Source organism: Pyrus communis, chromosome 2 (genome assembly GCF_041283825.1).
Source record: "Pyrus communis isolate YQ-2024b chromosome 2, ASM4128382v1, whole genome shotgun sequence".
NCBI lineage: Eukaryota > Viridiplantae > Streptophyta > Magnoliopsida > Rosales > Rosaceae > Pyrus > Pyrus communis.
Window position 1 is genome coordinate 27,610,254 of NC_142566.1, and position 25,995 is coordinate 27,636,248.

The following is a 25,995-nucleotide window of genomic DNA, read 5'->3' on the forward strand; positions in this document are numbered from 1 at the left end:
AATTTGACTAATAATATGATAAGATTACCAACCAAAGGCAAGATGACCTTCCAAATTCGAAAGGAATTAAATGAATAACAAAATATAAAAAGATCTTACAATATGAAAACCCTGAATTAAACACATTAAACAACATAGTTCGCCCAAAATACGACTATGCTTGTTGCAAACAAGAAGTCTTTTAAATCTCGTCGTTTTATTCGAATACATATGTCAAGGGTCCAAAATTGACACGCCACACGAAAGTGGTATTAATCCGAACAACCTGGAAAGTCTTAAACATCCACTTTCAAAAAATAGCAGCATCAAATAAGCTTTTGTGGATATATTATCAATTCTCCAACCACTTTTCTTCATAAATGACGCTTCCTTCTTTTACCTTTCCTGCATCTAACATAACACTAATTCCGTCATCCGTAGAGTTGCTATGGGAATGCACGGTGAGTAACGATACTTAATATGTGTGATTGCCAATCACATTTGTTTTGAGTAACGATGCTTGAAAATTTGTTTGTCATGTAACATTTCTCCCATGTAGGCAACACTTGGCCAACGGTCTGAACTCCCTTACAGATCGAGATTGGTTTTTTGCTCCGGTAGTAAGGAGCGGGTTCGTGTACTGATTAAGGCCTCTGTGGTGTGTTAAAAGATTCATTTTGGTCGTGTACTTTGTGTTTGTTGGTGACAGACCTCGTGGAGCTTGTACGGCTTGGTTTCTTCACGGTTTCGGGGAATTATGGACAAACTTGATTCCGGTGAAACTGTGGATAAATTTATGAGGTTCTTATTTCGGGTACCAAAAGGACTTCCTAGGTGTGGTTGCAACTGTCCTTGTTGGGTTTCCAGTGCTATTTGTTTTCCTCTTTGCCTTATGAATCAAAATCTTGAACGACCAAAAAGAGATGAAACTAACATCATACATGTGTATTTTTTCGATATGATATCAAAATTCCAATTTTCGTACCTCCGAACAGAAATATATTTACTATCTGCAGATAGCACAATTCAGTATTTGTAACCACAATATGCTCCTGCCTTCAAGAATCTTTCGGACCACTAGTTTGGGAAGGGCCAGCTCTCTCCAACATGACATCGTAAAGTTGCTTCCCATTCTGCTCGATCGCCACATGACAGCAGATATCAAATAATTGTTGTATTCTCCGATCTGTGCATGCGTGTGCTTGTGTTTGTGTGTGCTGCATTGTGTTCTCGACTAAACCTTCATCGGTTTCTAGAAAGAATTGAACTCCACAAACAGATACAAGCTTTGATTTTTCGGACACTTACAAATATCACCGGAAAGAAGTGCACTTGTCCTTCAGGCTTTGTTTGCTTCTCTTTAAAGTACACCAGAATAGGGAAATTTGGCCACCAGAGCTCCCAGTTCACGAACGATGAATACCTACGACCATCCAATAAATAAGTGAACTGTTTTACAATGAAATCCAACGCTCACTGATTCATGTAGCTACTTACTTCCAACGATTTTTTCCGCCCACGAAGACATTTTCACCTGAACTCTCAAGCTCTTCTCCTACTTTTACTTCCTAAATACACAAATTTCAGAGACAACACATTACACGAAGCCTACAAACCGAGTAAACAAACCACTCTTCGTAAGAATGTTGAGTAAACAAACCAGAGCCTCATCATCAAAAACAAATCTAACTCTTGTAGTCTGCAAGAAGAACACAAAAAGAAAAACGTTCAAGCTACTTCTTCGAATTTATATAGCACACGAGAATGTAATGTCTACTAATTTCTGGTATCGAGCTTGTACTGAATTTGTTTCAAATATCCTTACCTGAAACAATAACAGTAATCCAAGGAGACCGACGGGCGCAGCTGGTAGGAGATTATTCGTGTAAGCTAACCCACCAGATAGACCTGTTTCAATCAACATTTTTTGACATCACATACACAATGTTTCTACTTCTATCAAATAAATGCAAACGTTTCCAAATAGTCACGGTAACAAACGAATGAAAACTAAAAACTAAAAACGCAATGGTTATTAAACGACCCTTAAAAAATGACCCAAAGTTGCTCAAACTTGAAATAATGCTGCTAAAAACTTGAGCATATACCTAGTAGAACAATCGGAATTCGATAATCCGGCTCCGGAATCACAGTCTGTCTGCTCTTCACCTTCCTTTCAAACTGTCAAATATGCAAAATCTAATTCAGGCAACAACAATTGAGGTTAATGGAATAATTAGAAACAAGGGGTTAAGCAATTAACCACTGAGGCAACAAGAAGGGAGCCACCACTAGTTTTTGTGGTTAATCTTTGATTAAACTTGAGTTTGTCATAATTTGGGCTCCTGAAGCTCCTCACAAATCCACCCACTTCTCTATCTGTTCAACATGTGCAATCTCTCACTTGTCAAATTAATATAGACAGCTATATTTTTGCCAGTTAAATTAGCATGCATAAACTGGACCGAATCGAACCGTGCTCACTCCTGGAAAACAATACTGGAAGAAAGAAATTCAAGGAAGCAAACTTACTTTGCAGAGGCAGGAAGGTAGAAGCTGACAAGAGAGTGCTGGCCATTTTATTTTTATTTTTTGCAGTTTGATATTTTTTTATTTATTTCCAGAAACAGTTGCTGCTAACTTGAGGAAATGTCTGGAGCTGGAGCCTCTGTCTGCTGCGACGAAATTACAGTAAGGACCTCATTTGTTCCATAACAGTGACACTAGACCGAGGGCATTGAGGTAATTGAAATGTCTGTTTGTAACTTTGAATTAGAGGACGGAGCATCTTATCCAATACCTTCACTTTTATAATAAAGTTGATAAACGTGCCGCTTGATATTTACTGGTGAGTAAATGATTTTTTAATTCGAATCTTATTAAATTTATAAGAAATATGAGCATTCAATCAAAAATTAAATAACAATAGAAAGGATGAAGTGGTGGGTCGGTTGGGATAAGTTGTGACCAATTAAAATAGATTCAAATCCAGTCCATTGTTTGTTATGTTAAAATGTGAGATGGACAGAACCAGGCATGATGAGTTATGAATGTACAATAGAGTGAGTTATCTAACTCATTCTTATACATGAGTTACAAGTCTTGTCTTACAAAATCTAATCAATACTTGCAAATCCAATTTTTATCCTAATGCCCGATTTCGTCTAGTCCACCAAATGAGCGCATAAACCCCCAATAATGGAAGGGATTGAGAGAAATAAGTTTAGGGTAATACTAGATAGACTAAATTTGGAGATTAAATTTGCAAATTAAATTATATGTTACCAATAGGAATGAGCACGTTTATCAACGTTTAAGTAATAAATCAATCATCAACTTCTATGTTCTTTAGTTTTCAAAATTTAGTCTCCCTAACATTACCCATAAATTTAAGTGGTAATAGTAGAAAAGATAGAGTTGCTGAAAACTTTCTTGTATTACAATAGAATTAGGGTTTCAAATATATTAGGAGGCTATACAATCATGATCTTATAGGTATCGTTTGGTATGCAGACGGGACGGCACGGAACGGGATGGGACGGGACGGAACGGGATGGGACGGGACGGAACGGGACAGGACGGAACGGAACGGAGCGGGAGCAAAGATGCCCTCGGATGGAAACAAGGAGGAAGAAGAAGGAGACAGAGATGTTATAGTTTTATGTTCCACGGATGTGGAACGAGTCGTTCCAGGAGGGTGAGGTGGAACGAAAATTCACCCAAAACTCGTCCCGTGGAACAGCTCGTTCCACCCGTTTTAGGCGCACCAAACGTGGGACGGAACGCCTTGTCCCACTCTGTTCCGTCCTGTCCCACGTACCAAACGGTACCATAGTGATGATGCCGATAAACAAGGGAAATCAAAGATAAATAAGTGAGTGAATAACTACATATCAAATTACAATACTGACTTAATCAATCTGACATATCCTCCTTAACAAGTAATTCATTTTTTTACTTTTAAATTGGCCATAAATTTTTCATTCACTTTAACACACCTTTAAATTAGTTGATTGCTCGTTCCAATCCAATTAATGAGAGACCTTAGTTTCATGTTTGGTGCCCCAAAATAATACTATTTGTACGCATAAAATTGATATATTTCGGTATCTAATAGAGTAAGCTGTATCATTATATCAAAACTGTCGCATCTCGGCTCGGGGGCGAATCACTTTCCGGGCCCGCTCCACCACCATAGCACGATATTGTCCGCTTTGGGCTTACCATTCCCTCACGGTTTTTTTTTTGGGAACTCACGAGCAACTTCCCAGTGGGTCACCCATCATGGGATTGCTCAAGCCCCCTTCTCGCTTAACTTCGGAGTTCCTACGGAACCCGAAGCCAGTGAGCTCCCAAAAGGCCTCGTGCTAGGTAAGGATTGAAATATACATTTAAGGATCATTCCCCTAGGCGATGTGGGATGTCACAATCCACCCCCCTTAGGGGCCCGACATCTTCGTCGGCACACACACGACCAGGGTTAGGCTCTGATACCAAATTGTCACATCCCGACCTGGGCGGGACCACTTCCCGGGCCCTACTTTACCGTAGCACGATATTGTCCGCTTTGGGCTTACCATCCCCTCACGGTTTTGTTTTTGGGAACTCACGAGCAACTTCCCAGTGGGTCACCCATCATGGGATTGCTCTAGCCCCCTTCTCGCTTAACTTTGGAATTCCTACGGAACCCGAAGCCAGTGAGCTCCCAAAAGGCCTCGTGCTAGGTAGGGATGAGAATATACATATAATGATCACTTCCCTGGGCGATGTGGGATGTCACAATCCACCCCCCCTTAGGGGCCCGACGTCCTCGTCGGCACACCACGGCCAGGGTTAGGCTCTGATACCAAATTGTCACATCCCGACCCGGGTGGGACCACTTCCCGGGCCCGACTTTACCGTAGCACGATATTGTCCGTTTTGGGCTTAGCATCCCCTCACGGTTTTGTTTTTGGGAACTCACGAGCAACTTCCCAGTGGGTCACCCATCATGGGATTGCTCTAGCCCCCTTCTCGCTTAACTTTGGAGTTCCTACGAAACTCGAAGCCAGTAAGCTCCCAAAAGGCCTCGTGCTAGGTAAGGATGGGAATATACATATAAGGATCACTCCCCTGGGCGATGTGAGATATCACAAAAACTCTCCTACATTAGAGATTATGTTAATATGTGTTTCAATTTAATGTGTACAAATAACATTGCCTTATACCTTTAAATTAGTTGGCTACATTTGAGTGAAAATATTATACTTCTACTTCTTGGAAGAAAAAAAAAAATTCTGAATCTTTAGGGGTTTTGTTTCAAGTTTCAATTATATTTTCTAAATTGCTACGTTGCCTTTCATTCTCTCCCAAAAATTCATGTTGTTGCACTTTCTTTGGTTTGAAATTCATGATTGTAGAATTTTATTTGAATTTGTGTACTGACGTCAGTTCCACAAGTTCCATTACTTTCTACAAAAATTAAATCAATTTTAAGTTTTTATAAGGCGATAGGTGCTCGTTAGGTGAGGGATAGGAGTCTAGTGCTTGAGATTTTTTTTATTTTAATTATATTTATTATATAATATATGAATAAATATCTTATTTATGCGTAAAAAAATACATAATTGTATAGAAATATATAAATTACAAAATAAAATAACATATAGATTATAAAGTATTACAAGATATTGAAACCATCTGAAACTAGATATAATAGTGTTCATCTAAATATTCAACAAATCTCTCATAATTTATGTAAAATGCAAATAAAGTTATTTCTTTCATTTTAAACGAGAGAGTTGCGACTTAAACGGAACGTTAAGGCAAATGTATAAGTATTTTTTTAATTTTAAAAAATCTAGGCATTAATAGCGAATAACCAAAATACTTAATGAATTTTTTTAATTATAATTAAAAAAACAGTGGTGCATCTTCGTGAAAAAAAGAGAGGAGGATCGAGTGTCTTCCATAGATTTGCTTGCTTCGACGAGGGGGTTTTGCTTGGCAGAAACCCTATCGGTCTCTGGTGGATGAAGCCGCCGCCGCCGCAGAGGCTTGCAATTCCCCTGTAAATAAAAGAGGTAAATAATTTATTCATCATAACATGTGTATGACTCAACCACATCGTTTCTTTCTTCTTGTCAGAGGTGCTCAACTTTATTCATCTCTCTCCCTCGGTCTAGGTCTCCACTCTCCAGACACACACACTCTCTCTCTCTCGGTCTCCCCTCCGGCCTCCCCTTCATTCCAGCTCCTAGCCTCTAGAGTGCAGAGTGCTATAATATGGTAAGAACTATGATTTATAACTTGTTTTAGGGTTAGGTTTAGGGTTGGGTTTTGAATCAAAAGGGGATTTGAGTCTTCCATTCTAAGAGATTGAGGTCGCTCGCTCTCTGTTTTCAGTGATTAAATGGGGCCGATCAGATTTGGAGGATTGGTTAAAGGGCTTGGAGTTGCCAGGAGAAGGCCATTTGCAACCTCCCTTCCTCGTCCTCCTCTTCCTCCTCCTCCACCGCCGCCGGTGATGGATCGATTATTCGTGGCACTGGTAGCAAATAATTGAACCTCTACTCTGCCATCAACCAAGCGCTCCACATCGCCTTGGAAACTGATCCTCGGTCAGCACTTTCTTTCTTCAATTCTACCTGTTGTATCTGCTTGCTTGCTTCATAATTTGGACTGAATTCGATCTGCAGTGTTTTTAATCGTTTTCTGAATTGGGTTTGCTCTGCATTCATTCAACTATTCTCGTTAATTGAATCGTATGTGATTGTGATGTTGTCTTATCTCTTAGATCAGATGGTAATTTTGCTTTTGGTCTATCGACTCCACTGTAAACAATTATATATCCACTGCACACACCTACACGAATTGAATCCGCCCTCTTGATTAAGGAGATATTCGCATTACTTTGGGCTGCATGTTGAATCAACCCTTGCTTCATGATGTGAACTCTCTTGAAATTAAGATTGAATGTGTATTGCATGCTTGGTTGCTGACTGCAATAAATAATGCTGCATTTGGGCTATCGAAGGACTTGTTTTTAATGTCAAAAGTCAAAACTTGTTACTTGTTTATTAGATCTGGTGTAGCTTTCAATTCAAACTATTTGTTTGTTCACCTTCAAATACTTGTGGAGATCTAATCAGAAATTAGTTGCGACTCAAACACCAAAACTTTTTTACACCAAAGCTTGAGTCACACAATCTTTAATGGAAGACTTCAAGGCAGGCCAATGTCCATTTTAAACTCTCTAATTCCACTTCTGTAAAACAGCATAAGAAAATCAAGTTCAAACAAGAATTATGACACACCCTATTATCCTTAATTTTAGCTTAAATCAAGATTTGGAAATTATTTGTGGTCTCTCTATAGTAAATTACTACATACATAGGCCCTCAACCCGAAAAAATGATTATTCTTGCACTTTTATCTTTCCCGCATTTCAATTTCATTTTTCAAATATCATTTGATGTTTCTGATGAGCTATGGGGGATATTTGTCCCAATACTCTTATACTGGGTCTAGGCTGGGGTTCTTCAATTTGCGGAATCTAGATTTTCGAAATTCAAAATCCCAATAGTGAAAGAGTCAGAGGACAAAAACCTCGTCTCTCGACCAACTGTGGTCGTCGGCGTCCTGCTCCAGTAGTTCGGGCAGGCGGGGCTGCTGTTCTTGTTGGCAGGCCCGACCACTCAAGGGCATGCAGCTGCCGTGTACCACCAGAAAACCCTCATGGCGCCATTCCACAGGGGTCCAATTTCTCTTTGCCATGCTTGTCTTGGATATTTGGTAGTATTTCATGCATCGATGCATGCATGAAAACAAGGTGCTTTACAAGTACATACACTCCCGCCACCATAGGTTGGTGGTGCCGTACCCATATGGAGCAATGTACAACCACCCCGTCGAGGGGCTGCTGGCGGACACCATGAGTGGTGTTGTTCTAGCGTTCGGCATGTCTCCGAGGATGTCAATTTTTGTCTTCTCGTTCACCACCGTCAAGGTAGTGGACGACCACTGTGGAATGTGGATTCCGTGAAATCTATTCAAGGTTAACCATTTGTGATCCATTTTACCTTATAACTTTCGTTGTGTCATAACCTAACAAAAACAAATATGAGAAATAAATTACAAGGGATGACAAACGGTTACCCTTGAATAGATTTCACGGAATCCACATTCCACAGTGATCGTCCACTGCCTTGACGGTGGCGAACGAGAAGAAAAAACTTGACATCCTCAGAGACATGTCGGATGACAGAAAGCTGACGGCACCACACATGGTGTCCACTAGCAGCTCCTCGATGGGGTGGTTGTACATTGCTCCATATGCGTACGGCACCACCAGCCTATGATGACGGGAGTGTATGTACTTGTAAAGCACCTTGTTTTTTCGTGCATGCATCGATGCATGAATTGCCAAGTATCCAAGACAAGCATCGCAAAGAAAAATTGGACCCTTGTGCAGAACAACGCCATGAGGGTTTTTTGGTGGTCAACAACAGCTGCATGCCCCTGAGTGGTCGGGCCTGTCTACAAGAACAGCAGCCCCACTATCGTAGCTTGCCCGAACTACTGGAGCAGGACTCTGACGATCACAGTTGGTCAAGGGACAAGGTTTTTGTCCTTTAACTCTTTCACTATTGGGATTTCAAAAATCTAGATTTCGCGAATTAAAGAACCCCAACGTCCAGTATAAGTGTATTGGGACAAATATCCTTAATAACTCATCCGAAACTTCGAATGACTTGAAAAGTGTGAGAATAAGCATTTCTTTGGGTTGAGGGTCTATGTACGTAATAATTTACTATAGAGAGAGACCACAAATAATTTCCAAATCTTGATTCAAGCTATAATAATAGGTTTTGTGTCATAATTCTTGTATGAACTTGATTTTCTTATGTTGTTTTACACTCTAATTTCACTTCTCAATCTCTTCCATGTTAGAACTTAAAATGAACATTGCCTTGAAGTAAAGACCAATGTCATATTTCTTCCGAAGTCGGTCTTTATGCCAATGTCATAATCAAGGCTGTGCGTTGAGTGAGCAGACAGAATTCTAGAATGTTGGATGGAAAGTTGCTAAAGATAATTTTATTATTGTTAAGGGTCAGAGTTGCTTAACTCAGAGTTGCTTAACTTACAGCCCCAAATATATTTTCCGGATAATTTTGCTTCCCCGGTGCACCGACTCTTGCAATTCGCTAATACTTTTCTTTCGACTGGATCGCGTTCCATTTTCTATTTGGACCTGTTTGGCGGGCCGGTTTGAGTTCAATCCCACACGGATGTAAAGCCCATTGCGAGGCAACGCGACGTTAGCAGCCTCTCTCTCTCGTCGCAAGTGGCATTCTGGGTGGGTCATCGCGACCAACGCTGTGTGCGGATGGTGAGCAGTGTTGAGCGTGGCGATTTGCGGTAAAGATCGAATCCGTTTGCACCCCCGATTCTTCTGTTGGTAAGTTTCTACGGCTCCTGTATTCTAAGTCTGAAAATTTTGGGCTCAAATTGCTTGTTTTTCATCTGGGTTTGTTTTTTCTTGGAGACATTTGGTTCAATTAATTTGTTTGTTTTTATTTTTATTTTTATGGGCTTTTGAATTCCTTTTCTGGGTTTTGTGATTGTTCAATGAATTTGTTGGTTTGGTGTATCTCTGGTTTTGGTTGAAATAAGTTGAATATGTTTTGTGATTGTTCTATTAAGTATTTATGACCTATCATGTTCCTAATTCTTTTAATTATTTTAATTTTTAATCTTCTGATATTCGGTGGTGATTCAATTATCTGCAGAATTTTAATTTCAATTTCTTCTGTGTGAAGTTAAAAAGAGTTTGTTATATTATTGTTCATTTGAAATTTCCGTTGCCATTGTGAATTATCTGCAGAGAAATTTACCTTCTTTCTGTTTAAATCCAAATTGGGGTTTGGGGTTTGCGGTTTTACCCCAGCAGTGATATAGAACAAGAAATTCATCTTGAACTGTCCATGAGGCGAGTAGTGTGACTGCAGAAACCTTTGGTAAAAATCTTGTAAATGTGGTCAATTTTTTTATAGAATTACTGTTGTAGAGTTGAGGTGGAGGAGAAGAAAGCAAATGTACGTGGGGATTTAACGTGTGTGAATGAGCTTCGAATGGATAGAAGAGCCTTTGGTATAATGAACTGGGGCCTGACTCCTTTTTAATAGGATTAAGGCCTTAGAATTGGATTGTGTTGTCTTTGAATTGTACCTCTGCTAGGTTTTGTGATTAGTCGGATCATGACTTGTGTATTTATGCAAGCATTTTTTCTTGGTATCGATACGGAACATTTTACATTAGTACCAGTTTTTGCCTTGGCATGTTCGTCATTTTAGTTGCTTTTCTTATATTAGAATTAGATACATACTGATTGTTCTTGCTTGTATTCTCTTTGAAATATCGTTAGACATGGATCGAATGATAAAGAGGAAGATTATGATTACTCTAATTGCAATAGAGTTAGAGAAACGACATTTTTGTGCTGCAGTGATATTGGTAGCCATCTTATATGCTCCGACGTTGTGGTATTGTGAAAAGTTTTATCTTTAAATTCGTACTCTTTCTAGACATGAGACTCGTTTGAGTTTGCTTCTAGACAAGAGACTCGTTTGAGTTTGCTAGATCATAGTAAAATAACGTGTGTGAATAAGCTTCCAATTGATAGAAAAACCTTCAGTATATTGTGCGAGTTGCTTTGCACTCATGGAAGGTTGAGGATGTATGGTTCAGTATCTATAGAAGAGCAAGTTTGTATTTTTCTACACGTTCTTGCCCATCGTGTAAAAGATCGTACAGTGCATCATACATTCGTACAATCTGGAGAGACTGAATAAATACTTCAATTCGGTTCTAAAATAATGAGGTCATAAGGCTACATGAAGATGATGGTGCTCTTTTGAAACAATGTGGTATTAAGAATGTCTCAACTCTATCTGCGTCTGGCTTTCTTGTTTATTAGAATTCGTAATTTACATTTGTAGCGTTTTACTTATTGTCATTTCGGTTGCAATCCATGTGTTGCATGGATTTTCTTGCGACGTCGTACCGAATATTACACGTACGGTACGGATGAGCACACATAAGTAGCAAGGAGAGGAGGCAGATGCAGCAAAGTATGGTGTGATTAATTGGGAATTAACAATGAAATGAATGGCTAGGATTAGCCAAGCTTAATCAAGTATTTTGATAAAAGATGTTGGTGCTCTAAAAACAATGTGGTAATAATGTCTCGTCCTCTATCCATGGAGAAATGAAAGCCAACAAATTTGGTAAGCAAAACGTGCTAAACCATGGGCGGGGCGACCATCCTGCTTGGAATTCACCTAGTTGTTCGTCCTGATTGCAAAACTCTCTGTTGAGGACCTTAGACTCATACTCCACCTCGATTAGACGCTTGTTCTCTTCCTCCAAAAATAGCCAGTTTCGCCCTGATTGCGAAACTCCGTCTTGATGGTCACCGAACCATGGCTATGATACCGCTTATTGGAAAATTAATCTCACTCATCATGGAAAGCAAATCCAATCGAAAAAATAAAATTGAATTCACCGTCTACGAGATTCAATTAAGCCACATTACGAGCAGCCTAATTTAGTATTGAATTCACCATCTACGAGATTCAAACCTAAGACCTCTCATTTCTAAGTGAAGAGAAATATCACCAGAACCGTATGTAGTACTAAGTGACTCCTTTAGTTTTTTAACATTAGTGTAAAAAGTTGAAAATAAAAGGGTTTATGACACATATATAAGAATTTCTTTATTCTTCTTAATGAGGAGGTATTTATAAGATCACAAAGGAGCAGTAACATAAGGAAACCTAGACCAAATCATATCAAAACCTTAATTGAATCCTATAAAATCATTAATTAAATCATCTCTCTAAAATACTTTCCTTTTTACCAACATATAATTGATTTTTGCTTCTTGAAAAACGTTTATGGATTGTGCCGATACAAAGGATTTGTAGCCTAGTTTGGTTAAGAAAAGTCATCTTGACAGTACGAGGATCAGAGTTTGATTCTTTTTCTCTTGCGGCGGTTGTATAAGAATGTCTAGAACAACTACGATCAAACAAAACATGTTATTCATCGTCGAATGAGGATTAATTGTGGGGCTCTCTTCCCATCAAATGTGGACAATACGAACTGTTTATGGACTAGTTCATCTTCATCTCTCTTCTTATTTCAATGCCAAGTGTTTGTTTTTAGCATGCATACATGAAATATTCTTCTCATCACACAACCAACCACAACCGCATATTGTTCTCAAAGCATTCATCAAATCTTCTTCTCATCTCTTTTTTCTTTTTCATCACACAACAGATAATTAACTGGCATGCAACACATTAAACAAAACTTAAAAAGAAGAGAGAACAAAAACGAAATACATCATCTTAGAGTCTAACTTATAATATCTCAGCATTGATAATCTCTAAAACATGGAATCAAATCTTCTTCTCTCTTTTTTTTTTTTTGTTTTCCATCACACAATAGATAATTAACTTTATTGTGTCTTCTGAGTTTATTAACGTTAGCATGTTACTTGACATCTTTCAGCAATTAACCCATGTGACAATATTCTCACTACAATAAACATCAAACAAAATGTGACATGTTAAGAAGTTTAGTTTTCGTACTTTGGGTTGAACTACTGTTTCTGATTTATAATGATGTCTTGTTTCAAAATGCTCAAAACAAACGAGGTGCTGACTGTTTTGTGAGCAGGTTAACCAAAAATATGCTATTATTAACCTTTCTTCTTGGCCTCGAATGCTTATGTTTTGTGAAAATACTTTCTTTGCCATCTCCTTGTCTTTGTACCGTAAAAATTTAACCGGTTGAGTTGGTCATCCACTGTACCTCAGCCTTTCATTTAAAACATACTCTTTCGGCACATTTGTATAGGTTTCTATGGATGGCAACTTGAAAATGAAAATTTTGTCTTAGTTGAATTTTAATAAAGTTTTTAAGTTTGTTAGTTTTTGTATTTGTTTTTTAGTTTTGTTTTGCTTGAGGACAAGCAAAAAGCTAAGTTGAGGGTATTTGATAAGTCCATATTATACCATATATTTTACCCTATTCTTATTTAAATTTTATTGGTTATTTTGGTAGAATTTTGATACTTGATTATGTATTTTTAATGTATGACATTCGACTTCATATGAAGCAAAAAGTGATCAAACAGATGAATTTTGGAGTGATTCTAATTGGAGGATGTTCGTGAGTCTTTCAATATGATTGTATCAAAATTTCAGATTTTTCTACCAAGCCGTTTGACCATGGCGATGAAATTAAGGCCTAGCGCGCAGCTTTCTCGAATTGATATTTTTGGACGTTTTGTGTATTTTGAAGGTCAAGATGACGTATTTTGAGGAAGATTCCTTTTGAGGATTTGTTAGGGATATCTCAAGATTTAAAAAGAGACCTTTTAGGACCAAATCGGAGTTGATTTGGTTGGTGTCTGATTTTCTGAAAAGTTCGAATTTCAGTTTAAATAGGAAACCTTTTAATTCGTAGTTATTTGATTCTATTATGTTTCCTAGTTTTTAGAAGACCTTTTATAGGAAGGATTTTATTTTCTAGTAGTATAAAATAAGGCTATTTAGCCATTAGAGAAGGGGGGTGAACGCATATAATTTAGAGTCATCAATTTGGAGAACTTAGATAGGCTTTTACAATTTTGTTTTCAAAATATTTTCTTTTGTTTTCTTTACTTTTCTAATTTCCTTAATCATTTTAGTTAAATTCGTTTTTATTATTCTATGTCATAAAATCAATATTTTCTAAATTTTGTTTTCAAATAATTAATTAATAATTAGTTTAAATACAAATTATTCAAACAATTCATGCGGAAAATGACCTTGCTTGAGCTGCTATACTACGACAACCTTGTACTCATTTTTAAGTGTTTTTATCCCTACTTTTGTAGATGGTGAAAAATCTCTATCATAAATCAACGACAAAATAATTGGGTTCGAGAATATAACTAACATCAAGAAGGACATCCAAATCAAACTCGGAAAGTAATTATACCTATGCATCATGGTGCGGGTTCGGTTCTCATCGTTCTCCTTATCTCTTAACAATTAACAATTTAATCCACTAAATGTACTTTCAAAACAGTAAAACTTGAAAAAGGGCATAAAGGTAATTGAAGTGTCTATCCCCTTATCCTCTGTTTTACCACCACCCACCCACCCACGGATTGCATTCCTTCTTCACTCCCTTGAGTCTCCACAGCTTCCGAAACTTTCTTCGAATGGCGAGCTCTCTTTCTTTCATGCCTGTTTGTTCCTTCGATTCCACAAACAAACCAAGTACTATCTCTATCTCTGCAAATTTGGAAAATTTAGTTGATTGCTTTTTGTTTCTTTTTGTTAATTGAGTGAGCAATTTGATTTTTCTACAGGGGTTTTCATCGAAAAATCGGTTGGCGGGAAGGTTGTTCGGGTGAATCAAGTGTTTCGGAGCTCTAAAGCTGCAAACTTTCAGTCATGGGAGGTCAAGGTGAGGCATTTCAGACGAACCCATTTTTCGAAATTTTCGAAACCTGTTGCTTTGCATTGATTTCCTTTGCTATAGCATGTTATTTGGATTGGACCTTTCTATCGACTTGTTTTAGGAAAAAATATATAAAATCAATGGGTTGTGAAATTTTATTTGTGAAAGTAAGAGTGATAAACATGTTCTTAATGTAGTTTCATGGCCGAAAGATGCCCGAGTTTCCAAGTAAATCTCTTTTATGATTTGGTTATGAGCCTGCTAGAATGTTGGGATTGTTGGATGCCGTGGAATGGTAGGATGTAATAAAAAATGTGGAAGCATTAACCAACTATATCCGATTGAGGGGATGATACGAAACATTAGTCTTGATGAGTGGAACCCTATAGCAGAAAAGAATTGGTACTTTTGATTTGTGTAAGCATAGGAGTAGAGGACTTTGTATGCGAATCGGTTGATAGTATATCAAGGGCTGTTCTTTTCCTCAGACTTCACTTTGGTTTTGTGTTGCAGGCTACAGACGGTACTCCAACAGCCAAAGTAAATAGCCTAGTCTGTTCAGCATGTGAGGGAAACGGTAAGCGAATAACTGGTCTTTGAATATATCTTATGCTGAATATTGACTTGATGCTTTAGAATGAAATTTCTGAAAGCATTCAGGCAAATATTTCCTCATTGTTTTTTGACTCTCTGGCATGATATATAGCTTCTTGTCTCTCTTTATCTTGGAGGAGTATGGGGTTTAATCGTCTATTTTTTTCCGAATCTAGCAAACTATGCCGACCACTAATCAGATGCTTAATTCAGAAACTAGACACATCTAATTGCAATGTCAATGTGTTTCGTCAAGATCCACAAAAAACACAAAAAATAGCTGTTTCTTTCTCAGTTTTCTGAAGATCTTTTCTTCAGAGGAAAGAACGTTTAAATTGGAAGCTACTACTCGATACCTTATATTTTGCAAACTGATTTCTGTTGTTAATAAAAGTAAAAAAAAAAAAAAAAAAATCAAATTGTTCATTTTGTTCTTTCATGTTTATTGGTACATGTCTTAAATTCTGTGATTGCATCGTCAGTTCTCATTGCTTTCAAAATCAATTTAGTGGACACAGTTTTGATTGAGTTCTTATCTTATTCGTTGATGTTCTCCAGTACAATTTATATGTTTCATATGCATAGTCAGCCTTTGTCTTGACCCTTTCGCTGAAATATTTTCTTGTTTTATTAGCATCTGAGGATTTCAGCTCACAAGTTTTTCATTTCTGATCCATCAACCAGGTGCAAAAGTGTGTAATCAATGCGAAGGTACTGGAGTTAATTCTGTAGACCACTTCAACGGACAGTTTAAAGCTGGTGGACTATGTTGGCTTTGCAGGTAACCATGTTGCTTCGAATCAAAATCTAATATCATCGTAATTTTCAGGAAGGAACGAAATTAATATTCCTAATAAAGAGATCTCAAACTTCAAATACCGCATGTTGTTCCTTACCTTCATCTAAACTGACCAGCTTATAGTTCATCCCAATTGGATAAATCCCATTTCATCGTTAAAATGTTAGCTTGACTGTGTCTTTCACCGATTGAAATTTTTGTGATAGCTCTTTCTCATACGTGCTACCATACCATCTGACACTAGTAACCATGTTTTCTTGCAGGGGGAAGAGGGAGATTCTGTGTGGAGAATGCAATGGTGCAGGGTTTTTGGGTGGCTTCATGAGCACACATGATGCCTAGATCGTTGTGACCTGCAAGGATTACACGATCCTTAGAAATTCTACCAGAACAAAAAATACCAAAATATGTTGCTCAGTTTGTTGGTATGGTGAAATGTTGTACTTTGTAAACAAGTCAAGAACTCATTTCTTTGATTGGATATTGTAATATTGCTTGCTGTATTTTGGTTGAATTTCTTTGATTAGATATTGTAATATTGCTTGCTGCATTTTGGTTGAATTACAATGAGAAAGACAGACCGCGATATTCTCTTTACTTGCAAATCTCCGCGATTTTCTCTTAGTCCACCTCTTGCATCTTCATTGTAAAACGGCTTTCAAGCCTCTCACTCATGTCAATGGAACAATCCTTTTGTTTGTGTTTGAATGTGGTCTATTACGCTTAATCCGTCGTTACCAAAATCACCCGAAAAAAAAACTTATGCCTGAACTTGTCGAACTTGTGGGAGGCAGCAGCAGCAACCTTCAGCCTTGAACCATCCCGTTCGTCCCTCGGCATCCAGTGACCATTTCCGCCAAATCAACTTCCCTCGCAATGTATTTTCCTCCTGTTTAGTTGCGGAGGAAACTGCATTGAAATGTTGCGTCCCAAGTGAAGCTCAGCTTAAATTTTTAGTTTCTGTGTGTTTTGTCGCATTTTCTCGGAAACCAAACAGCCATGTTATGCTTAAATTATGCTCTTTAGTTTTTCCTGGTTGGTATCTACTATATCTATTTAGATAGACAGATATTTTTAGTGTTCTTCCACTTCTATTATGAAACGCGCCTGGACACCGAGTGAAAAGAAAAAAAAAAATCATAAAAATCACTTGAGCATAATTTCAAACAGAACTACACAAAAAAAAACAACAATAACAACTATGTCGCCTTATCCCACTAAGTAGAATCGACTACATAAATTTTACGATTTTGTGTCAAGTCTTTCGTTTGGATCAAGTACATAATAACTAATGTCATAATTAATTAACCATTACAAATTAATTAACTACATCTATCCATGATGACACAGATTGTGTCCAAACCACACTCGGTTGGGCAGGAAGGTGTTGAAGTCAAAGATAATAGGGTTTGTATGTGGACCCGAGATCTTGACGAACTCAGGTTTCCAACCGTCGGATCCATTCCTCAGAAGGTTGAGATAACAGATGTCGCGCGCACATGGCCCGTCTATGTGGAACTTATCGGAGGAGCACCTCTCAAACGTCCTTGAAACTGGATCATCAAGCCTCTTTGCATACACCTAGTTATGCAGATAAAATCAAAAGTAAAAGTGACCAAAGCGCTTATGAGTATAAATGCTTTTGAGAGAAGCACTTCGAAATGGAACCTAAATTAGTGGTGGTATTACCAACCTCATTGCCGTGAGCATCACCGTAAGCAAGGCTGATCCTGTCTCTGGTGGAGATGGTGGAAGAGCAGCTGGTTTTTATGATCACTGTATAAGGGCAGCTCCTCTTGGCCTGCAAGGCCGGAGTCACAGAACTCGAAGCAGCATGCAAACGCAAGAACCCTAACCCTAAAAGGGCAAAAACAAGAGAAAACACAACTTGTTCTGGTTTGATCATGTTTTCCTGTAAATTTCTCTTCTTTCGATTCCAGAAAATGATGAGAAACCAGGTGCGTTTATGGCTGTTTTATACACTCCTATATACTCCACTACTTTTCTCGTGTAGTCTTATGGAAAATGACAAGTCGGTTACAGTCTCTTGGTTTGCTCACATTTTTTGTTCCCTTCATGTCCCCTGGTATTTTTTTTAGGAGAAATACGGGTTCACTTTAAAAATTATAATAACTTTAATCGATGAATTAATTTTTAATTATCTGAATCTTCGGATTTGGTGGATTATCAAAAACTGATCCGAGATTGATAATCTGAATTTTTTGTCCAAAATGTTCTTATATCATTGATACAAAACTGTACAAAGAAGTATATTTACCATATAAATCTTCTTTTTTTAGTTTTCTTTGTAACTATGAGAATGTGAGGACAAAGTCCTATATCGGTGAGAGGTGCACGGACTTGTAGGATATTGAGTAGGTCTTCATATTACTAATTGGTTTTATAGACAAACCTCAATTTCTTCATAGTATAAGAACAAGTTGACCCACATGTGAAACCTAATAGATGTACCCGTTTGTATTTTTCACGTATTAAGCTTGAAATTTATCATATATACGTATGAAGACGTATGAGAATATAAAGATAAAATTCATGTTAATAAGAGTTAAATTAATGTAAAAACGTACAAAATATTGTGCTACTCATATAATCAATTCGTTTTACGGCAAAACTCCAATTTCTCTAAGAAACTGTGGCTTTACGAGTAAAGTATGTGGGAGACAATGGTAATTCGCTCATATAGCACTGCAACGCTGCAAGCGTACTGACTGCCACACTGAATCTCTGATGCTCAATATAACTTCTTTTGATGCAATATTTACTCAATACTGAAAGCCCACCGAGGGATAAAAGGTAATTCCATCTTATTTTTAGGAAATCTAATAAATTTTTTTTTTTAATTTTGAGTTTTAACGATAAAAATAAAATAAAAAGTAAAATGAATAATACTAAGATTAACATTTTAGTATAAAAATATGATTTTTCGTTACATTGAACAGTACATAAAGTTTTTCGTTAAAATTCCCCTTATATTTCAGTACATCAAGTGGGGAAAGAGATTCATTTTGAATTTTTATGTCTGGAGTTCATGAATTGAGATCGAGACTGTTTAAGAGAAAGATAAAGATTCGCGTCTTTCAAATTTGTAGGTTTTGTGAAGGAGACAATGAAATGGATAAATAAGTCGTAGAACTGAAATTGAGTAGTCATAATCTTTCAATCTATGAGGTTGATGGGGTACGAACTCAAAAATCGAAAGTGAATCTTGATCAATCAAGTAGCAGTACTCAAAGTATACCATGTACATTGTATATTTTACTTTGCTGACATGTCATCGATTAACTTGAAATATTGTGAACTTAGCATTTCATTGCATCTTAAAAAACCCCATTGGAAACTAGTTTTCAAAAGGAGTAGAGACGAAAAGAAGGTGCGGAAATCAATTTTCCTTGAATTAAAAAGGGGTATGCCAAATCTTATTTACATATTGAAAACGATTGTTTTTCTTTAAGCACGGTAATTGTAATCTCATGTCTCCATCGACAGTTTCCCAAGATTACAACAGCTGCACTGGGAGCAACACAATCATACCAGGTGTGGCAATGGCATCATGACAATATGAGACGCAGAATCTCTCCCGAATGTTTGAACGATTTCTCGGTTTCTTCCAAGCAGTGGTTCTTCTCCTCCCTCGTCCAGCTCTGTCGATGCACGCATGTAAAAGTTAAATCAAAGCAAAGAGGTGCACATAAGAAGATTTTGAGCAGCAAATTAAATCTACCTCGGCAACTTTATTCAACTTCTCCCTCACATTCTGCAGCAGTTGGGAAAGCTCGCCGTCCCATTTGTAGAATTCCAGGTCCTTTTTGTCTAGTATCATTTCCGCCACCTGAAATTGGGTGAGAACAAAAACGAACGTGTCTGAGACTTGAGAGCTTGAGCTGAGAAAATCAATGGTTTTCTACACGCATAAATCAAAAGCTAGTTATTTATCAATTAGCTATACTGCTAAGAACTTAAGTGGACGGCCAATAGTTTCGAGACTATGAAACGCGGTTTCCCTCTCTCAAATTTGTATAATACAAGTATTTTCTTATGAATGCATACCATTCAGAAACGAGACATCAGGCAACTCACAGTTGCTGTTAATCCCGGAGACTCAATTTTACACGAACAAGGGGTCAGTAGTAGACTTATCCACATATGAGTAAATAACTAATTATCTAAAATTATGTCAGAGTTACGAATTAAATTATCCCCGTGCCCTACTTCAGACACTCAACCAGCTCACAAACCAGAGCCAATGTGACATACTCTATGACATGTTTACATGTTAAAATGAGTGGACACACTTTCCGGTCATTGTTTATGTACCTTTTTCCCAATCATTCGCCCGCCAGCTGAATGAGCAAAGTATATATTGTAGAAGTGGCATATAAATGCTTGAGGATCCTTCTCCGACAGTTCCTTAAGATACTCCGCGTAGGTAACACCAGGAGTAGAAGGTTCTGGTATGGCATAACCTTGCTCCTTAAACCACTCCAAATCTTTTGCCAACTTTTCGGACCTTTCCAATCCAGTATTTCTGAACTCGGCGTCTATAGCCAAAAAAGAAAACAGTACAATAACATTACAAGTTAGCTCAGTCACGACATACAATAACATACTAACAGTACACAAGTACATGTAATTCTGCAAAAATCAGATACATTCATGAACATTTGGAATCTATGCGGAAGTTCCCATTATATGAATCCTTAGTTTCGTCATTTCGTTATTCATATCTAAAGGCTCAAACTATTTGATGATAAACAAAACCGAACAAGAATAAACCGTGTTGCTCAGATAAAGCACAGACCGCAAAATTAGAGTGGCAGAACCAATTGTTTGAGCAACAGCTACTACTCCTGAGTAATGGAAGGAAAGCGATATCTCAAACGAATACATTTCACAAAGTGAACATAGAAATTACTAGCAATCCAACTATAATAGCACACAAACAAAGCTATAAAAAGTTGCACGACGGGGAAACATTATACCGGTCAGATTGTCAAAGAGAATTTTATCTAATATGGTAAACTGATGCAGAAAACAGATGCATATATAGAACTCGATTTCTTTGTTGGTGCAATATCACTACACAGTCAAATAAACATACATGATCAATAACACGTAATGAACACAGAATGATTAACAATGCCTCGGCGCTATAAAACGCGAAATCAAATACGCAAACACGATGAAAAAAGCAATCCACAGAGCCAAAATATAACAAGATCATCCAACACCCAACACACATGATCGAAATTCAAACTTTAACAACCATATCAAAGCCAATATCTCCAACCGAGAAACAACACCCAGAAAACATTCGTACAAATACAAATTTGAATTCAAACACCTCCAAAATAATTCGAACTTCCAATAAAAAAAAATCAAAATTACTCACAAGAAGGAAATGGAGCTTTTTGAACAATCTCTTCAAGGGTATCATAAACCAACTTGCTATCCACCAAAAACTTCAAATACCCATCGACTGTTGGCTCCCACTTAGCCACCGGCCCCTCCTGCGGCTCCTTCACCTCCTTCTCCCCCTCCTTCGCCTGGTCCCGGGTGTGCAACTTCATCGCCACAAACCTCATCTCCTCCACGAACCCCTTCGCCTCCCCCGGGTACCTCTTCTTCGCCTTCTCCGCCGTGGTAGCGGAAACCACCCCGGACGCCGCCGCCGCCTTCGTGGGCACTCTGAAACTCATCCTCCGGAACGAAACAGAGAACTTGTTCAGCAATAAACCGGACCTCAAATTTGGTGGTAACTTGAACTGGGTTTTGTTGAAAAGCAATTGGGATTGCGAAACCGGTGTTAAAGAAGCCATTGCAGAAAGTCCAAAGCTTGTAGGAAGAGCAAGTGAGTCGATTGAGTGTTCAAAAACAATGCGTGAACGGAAATTTCAGATTGAAAAAAAACAATAAAATAAAAGAAACAGTGACTTTCACGTACTCTTCAAGCCAAAGCGATGGATAATACTTTAAAAAAAAAAAAAACAGTTTTTAAATCGGATTTAATAAAAAAAAAATCGAGAATGTTGAAGTCAGTGCAGTGTGGGGTGGTGGGATGCGAGCGTATGGGTCTCTCTGCGCTTTGTTTCTATCAAGATTCAAACTTTCGAGAAAAGGGATGCTCTGTTTTCTTGCTTTTTTTTTTTTTTTTTTTTTTTTTTCTGCGTTGGAATTGTAATTTTGCTGCTGTGCCTTTGTTCTTCTGGTTCGCAGTTCTTGGTTGGTGGATAGAAGAGGGGAGGATGGTATGCGACGTCGTTTGGTTTGTTTGATTGAAGGGGCAAGGTTGTACGAGTGGTAGATGTGTGTGGCTTGGGGACTACAGTGCCGTGGGCAAGTGTGGAACAACCTTTTGACTCACTTCTCTGTTCTTTTCTTCTTCATAAGGACAAGAAACGTCACGTTTATTTTAGGAGAAAGGGAATAAATGATTTGCTAGCGTTGATTCGGAAATGTGATGTTATTCACACATTTTTATTAATTTTAATTCATTTAGTTTTGTAATCGAAAAATATAAATAATGTATAAAAAATGAAAATACGTGTGAAAAACGCTACTCATTGGAAATTGATTGATTAGAAAACACAAAGATTTTAAACTTTTAGTAGGATAATAATGGTGAGAGGCAGAGTGTAAATTGTGATCATGAAGGGGGGAAGTAACCCACGTTCCTTTTTCCATTCACAAACTTGGCCCACTTTTGTCTTTTTCTTCTTCGTTTATTTATTTACTATTTTTTTTAAACAAACGATATTGTCTACATTAAAGTGATAGATGAGTGGGTTAGGCCTCACAATAGGTTAGTAATAATATGGTTCCAATTCTTTTTTGATGAAACTCGAACTTAAAACCTCGCACTTACAAATGAAGAGAAATATCACTAGATCATAATATTGAATGGTATATAGTGCTATTTATACACTTATTTTTACTTCTTTTCACATTCATGTTAATTTTGGTAATTGATATTTTTCAATACGATCAAAAAACCGAAAATTGAAAGGAGTGTGAGAAGTAAAAATGTGTATGTGAATAATACTATCCTTTATTAGTTACCCTAATTAGGTGAAACCGTAAAACATTCAAACTAATTGATTGATATAGTTAATTGCCAAAATCATCCCTATCTCGTGGTCAACATCAGTAAAAAACAATCTCTTAATCTAACTCAAAAAAAAAAAAAAAAAGTAGTAACTTTTCTAGTAATTAAAATCTTTCTTTTCAATTCGTTGTGTTTCGATTCAAATTATCCTGATAATTAATTTTTTTGAACACAACACAACAAAATGTCGAAATCTCATTCCAATGCGATTCGTCTTAAAATCGTATAAAAAACCATATATACTTCTTTGGAATTTCTTCTTTTAGATGACTTAAAAAAATTATTTAACATACTGGAAGACAAGTAGACAACAAAGACGCTTTGGCCGAGTGGTTAAGGCGTGTGCCTGCTAAGTACATGGGGTTTCCCCGCGAGAGTTCGAATCTCTCAGGCGTCGATCATTTTTTTATAATAATTTTCAATACTTTTAGATGGTCTCGGCCCTGTTTTTAAGGGGCCCAATAAGAGTTATATCCATGTATTGTCTACAAAAATAAAAAAGGCCCAAGCATTACTTTCCTTTTTCTTCTTTTTCTTTTCACGGGCCGATTTCTACACTACGTAAATCCAATGTATAAGACTGTGTATCCAAGCTTGAATGAAAAGAGATGAGCACACAACTTTGACTTACGGCCCTAACTTGTATCTGATAAAATACTCCTTTGAACAAAGAAGAGTTATCAAAATTGATTTCAGTTGATCTGTCACACAATTACGTGATATTACCAATCCACATATATTATAACACGTATATTAGTTACTCTACTTATTAATGTCACCATCACATCAACATTTCTCCACACATACAAAATATAAACCCTAGCAATCCCCTAAAGTTGCCAGCATAGTTTTTATCTTACGAGTTGCATCATCCCCCCCAAACCCTTTGATCCGACTCCAAAATTTGCCTTTCCATCCTTCACATTCTTAAAGAAGCTTATATCAAATTTGGATTGGCTGCCCTTGTCCAATGCCACCGGGTGGTGCCGTCGCCATTTTTCGGGCAATGAGCATGGAGCTGTGCCAGGAGCCTAGGAATGCTTGGTTTATGGTCGGGTCAGAGTTACCAGTGGATGTGAAATTGTAGAGCCGGTATCGGATAAATTGGCAGGGCGTTTCGCCAATGGTATGTGCCCCTGCAAGCAATTTCCCCATTAATATATATGAATGGGATGTTCGTTCTTTATTAAGTGATAGACGGTTGATAAAGTATCGATAAGTTATCAAAGTTTTATTATCGATAACATGTTAATAGCAAAACAAAACGTGTCAAAGAGAGTTTGATTACTACCTAGGGGTACGGGATCATGATCGTCAAGGCCTTTAGCAACAAATTTTTGCCTTTGGGCAGCAACAGAATCAAGAGAAGGTAGGTTTTGAGGCTTGAGATGACAAAGAGGTGCTGCCATTCCTTCTTTCGGTAGGCACCGACCAACTTGGACCGTCACTCTGAAATTAATAGACCAAGAGAACACTAATCAGACACCAGTAAATTTGGGGTGGTTAATAGTATCTTATATAGAAAATGCTTAAAACGCGTGTTGAGAGGCTAGTCAATTACTAAGTCAATGGAATCTCGAATAGTCAATGCCAGAATATCGACACACTAGACAACTCTAGAATACAAGGCCTCTACTTGAGCTTTTGCCTCATCAATCACTTCGAATCCTTTCAACCCGAGATTTGGCAAGGTGTTCCTCTCAGCCGAAGCGCTCTTGATAAAAAACCGAACCATCAAAACCCTGCAAAACATGGAACACAAAATAACTCAAGTTAACAAAACTAACGAAGATGCATACATATGTTAGATCAGTTGATTAAAATAGTGTGCTAACATACAAGAACGAAGCAGTCGTGGAAGTGAAGCCTAAGCAAGCCTGCAGCATGTACCACTACCCGTGTTTGTACTTGGAATGCTTGCCTTGTTCCATTGGAATTTCTTGAAAAATCCTTTATTAGTGGAACGTGTGGGCCCATGTATGTAAACTTCAAAATTTTCGGACATGAAAACTTCATAGGGAAGCTTTTACGGAGGCATGAAATTTCCTTATTTGGATAGATTTATCTGATCAGATGGATGATTAGACACTTATAAAATACATTTTACGGTATTTGAATGTCATCCGATCCCGCACAAGTACAACATTCAATGCCTATGGGCTCACTTGTTATGAGAGTCGAACCAACTACTGGTTAAACTATCATACACAAATTTTTTTTCCCACCCAGTGTGAGAGTTGTCATAGTCCTTGATCAAAATATCCTACCCAATTTTTTTTCTTTTTTAGTTGTCCTAATCAAGCTTTAGAGATCATTATCTTCGTGATTTTAAAATAGTGAGATTTGGAGTGGATTTCACTATATATATATATGCATCAACCAGGTTGTGTTCAAATGTTTTTATATTTGATTCTTTTGCTTTATTTAGTCCTTTCCTTTACTTTTTCCTCAAATTGTTCACGTATTGGAGGTTCCCATTTACTATTTTTGGATGGAAAGTTTGATTTCATGCATGCAAATTAGTATTCTGCTTTATTAACTAGTGTAGCACTTTGAGTGCCTAAGTTAGGAGAAATTTTTTTTTGTAAAAGAGATTGAATTTTCGTGGCACCATCATTTAAATGAGTGCGTCTCACATGTTTAAAAAATAAAAAAATAAATTAAAAAAAGTTGTTATCGACACTTTAAATAAGGTTATCATGCATTTCTCTTTTTATAAAGAAACAACAAGAATATAAGATAGATTTAGCTTTGCTTGAAGATGTCACACTTAACCACTAAGTCACTAATAACAACTCTCTTAAAAAATCAATAATGAAAATTGGTTAAGGTGGTTTGGACAGGTGTACCGCAGACCTAAAAGTGCTTCGGTTAGAAGATGCGAGTACAAGACGGAGGCTAGGGCAAAAAGGATAGTGGAAGACCTAGGAAAATTTGTAAAGACTTTAAGAATTGATATAGAGTATTTGGAGCTAACGGAAGACTTGGCGCAAAACCG

General features: G+C 37.5%; 4 protein-coding genes, 1 non-coding gene and 3 pseudogenes across 10 annotated transcripts; 3 read left to right on the plus strand and 5 right to left on the minus strand.

The window, feature by feature from the left end:
* Positions 1 to 34: 34 nt before the first annotated feature.
* Positions 35 to 2,667, minus strand: LOC137748502 (uncharacterized). 3 transcript variants are annotated; one of them, XR_015960187.1, is made up of 9 exons: positions 2,512 to 2,667; positions 2,243 to 2,358; positions 2,088 to 2,160; positions 1,805 to 1,887; positions 1,640 to 1,678; positions 1,477 to 1,547; positions 1,288 to 1,402; positions 965 to 1,112; positions 35 to 390 (listed from the first exon to the last, which is right to left on the minus strand). XR_015960187.1 is itself a non-coding variant. In XM_068488663.2 (8 exons), the coding sequence occupies exons 1-8, from the start codon at positions 2,555 to 2,557 to the stop codon at positions 1,038 to 1,040; spliced, it is 618 nt and encodes a 205-aa protein (XP_068344764.2). In that variant the 5' UTR covers positions 2,558 to 2,667; the 3' UTR covers positions 904 to 1,037. The 3 variants fall into 3 exon arrangements, 1 of the variants encoding a protein (XP_068344764.2); XR_015960186.1 differs by lacking the exon at positions 35 to 390 and adding an exon at positions 763 to 883; XM_068488663.2 differs by lacking the exon at positions 35 to 390 and having other exon boundaries at positions 904 to 1,112.
* Positions 2,668 to 5,884: 3,217 nt separating this feature from the next.
* On the plus strand, positions 5,885 to 8,111 carry LOC148698860 (sphinganine C4-monooxygenase 1 pseudogene; annotated as a pseudogene). The gene is made up of 3 exons (XR_015960188.1): positions 5,885 to 6,041; positions 6,144 to 6,246; positions 6,364 to 8,111. The product of XR_015960188.1 is annotated as a sphinganine C4-monooxygenase 1 pseudogene (transcript).
* Positions 8,112 to 8,128: 17 nt separating this feature from the next.
* On the minus strand, positions 8,129 to 10,511 carry LOC148698861 (sphinganine C4-monooxygenase 1 pseudogene; annotated as a pseudogene). Its single transcript, XR_015960189.1, has one exon. The product of XR_015960189.1 is annotated as a sphinganine C4-monooxygenase 1 pseudogene (transcript).
* Positions 10,512 to 14,141: 3,630 nt separating this feature from the next.
* Positions 14,142 to 16,471, plus strand: LOC137746697 (protein BUNDLE SHEATH DEFECTIVE 2, chloroplastic). Its single transcript, XM_068486706.2, has 5 exons — positions 14,142 to 14,297; positions 14,390 to 14,487; positions 14,995 to 15,058; positions 15,760 to 15,856; positions 16,138 to 16,471. Exons 1-5 carry the CDS (start codon positions 14,240 to 14,242, stop codon positions 16,214 to 16,216), a joined length of 396 nt encoding a protein of 131 aa, XP_068342807.1. The 5' UTR covers positions 14,142 to 14,239; the 3' UTR covers positions 16,217 to 16,471.
* Positions 16,472 to 17,047: 576 nt separating this feature from the next.
* Positions 17,048 to 17,847, minus strand: LOC137748863 (embryo-specific protein ATS3A). The gene is made up of 2 exons (XM_068489050.2): positions 17,568 to 17,847; positions 17,048 to 17,455 (listed from the first exon to the last, which is right to left on the minus strand). The coding sequence occupies exons 1-2, from the start codon at positions 17,778 to 17,780 to the stop codon at positions 17,207 to 17,209; spliced, it is 462 nt and encodes a 153-aa protein (XP_068345151.2). The 5' UTR covers positions 17,781 to 17,847; the 3' UTR covers positions 17,048 to 17,206.
* A 1,419-nt stretch (positions 17,848 to 19,266) lies between these two features.
* Positions 19,267 to 22,277, minus strand: LOC137748401 (heme oxygenase 1, chloroplastic-like). Its single transcript, XM_068488548.2, has 4 exons — positions 21,285 to 22,277; positions 20,210 to 20,433; positions 19,617 to 19,724; positions 19,267 to 19,536 (listed from the first exon to the last, which is right to left on the minus strand). The coding sequence occupies exons 1-4, from the start codon at positions 21,709 to 21,711 to the stop codon at positions 19,444 to 19,446; spliced, it is 852 nt and encodes a 283-aa protein (XP_068344649.2). The 5' UTR covers positions 21,712 to 22,277; the 3' UTR covers positions 19,267 to 19,443.
* Positions 22,278 to 23,312: 1,035 nt separating this feature from the next.
* On the plus strand, positions 23,313 to 23,394 carry TRNAS-GCU (transfer RNA serine (anticodon GCU)). The gene has a single exon. It is a non-coding gene; the product is annotated as a tRNA-Ser (tRNA).
* Positions 23,395 to 23,801: 407 nt separating this feature from the next.
* Positions 23,802 to 24,883, minus strand: LOC148698862 (peroxidase 25-like; annotated as a pseudogene). The gene is made up of 4 exons (XR_015953116.1): positions 24,837 to 24,883; positions 24,559 to 24,739; positions 24,289 to 24,446; positions 23,802 to 24,133 (listed from the first exon to the last, which is right to left on the minus strand). The product of XR_015953116.1 is annotated as a peroxidase 25-like (transcript).
* Between the last annotated feature and the right edge of the window lie 1,112 nt (positions 24,884 to 25,995).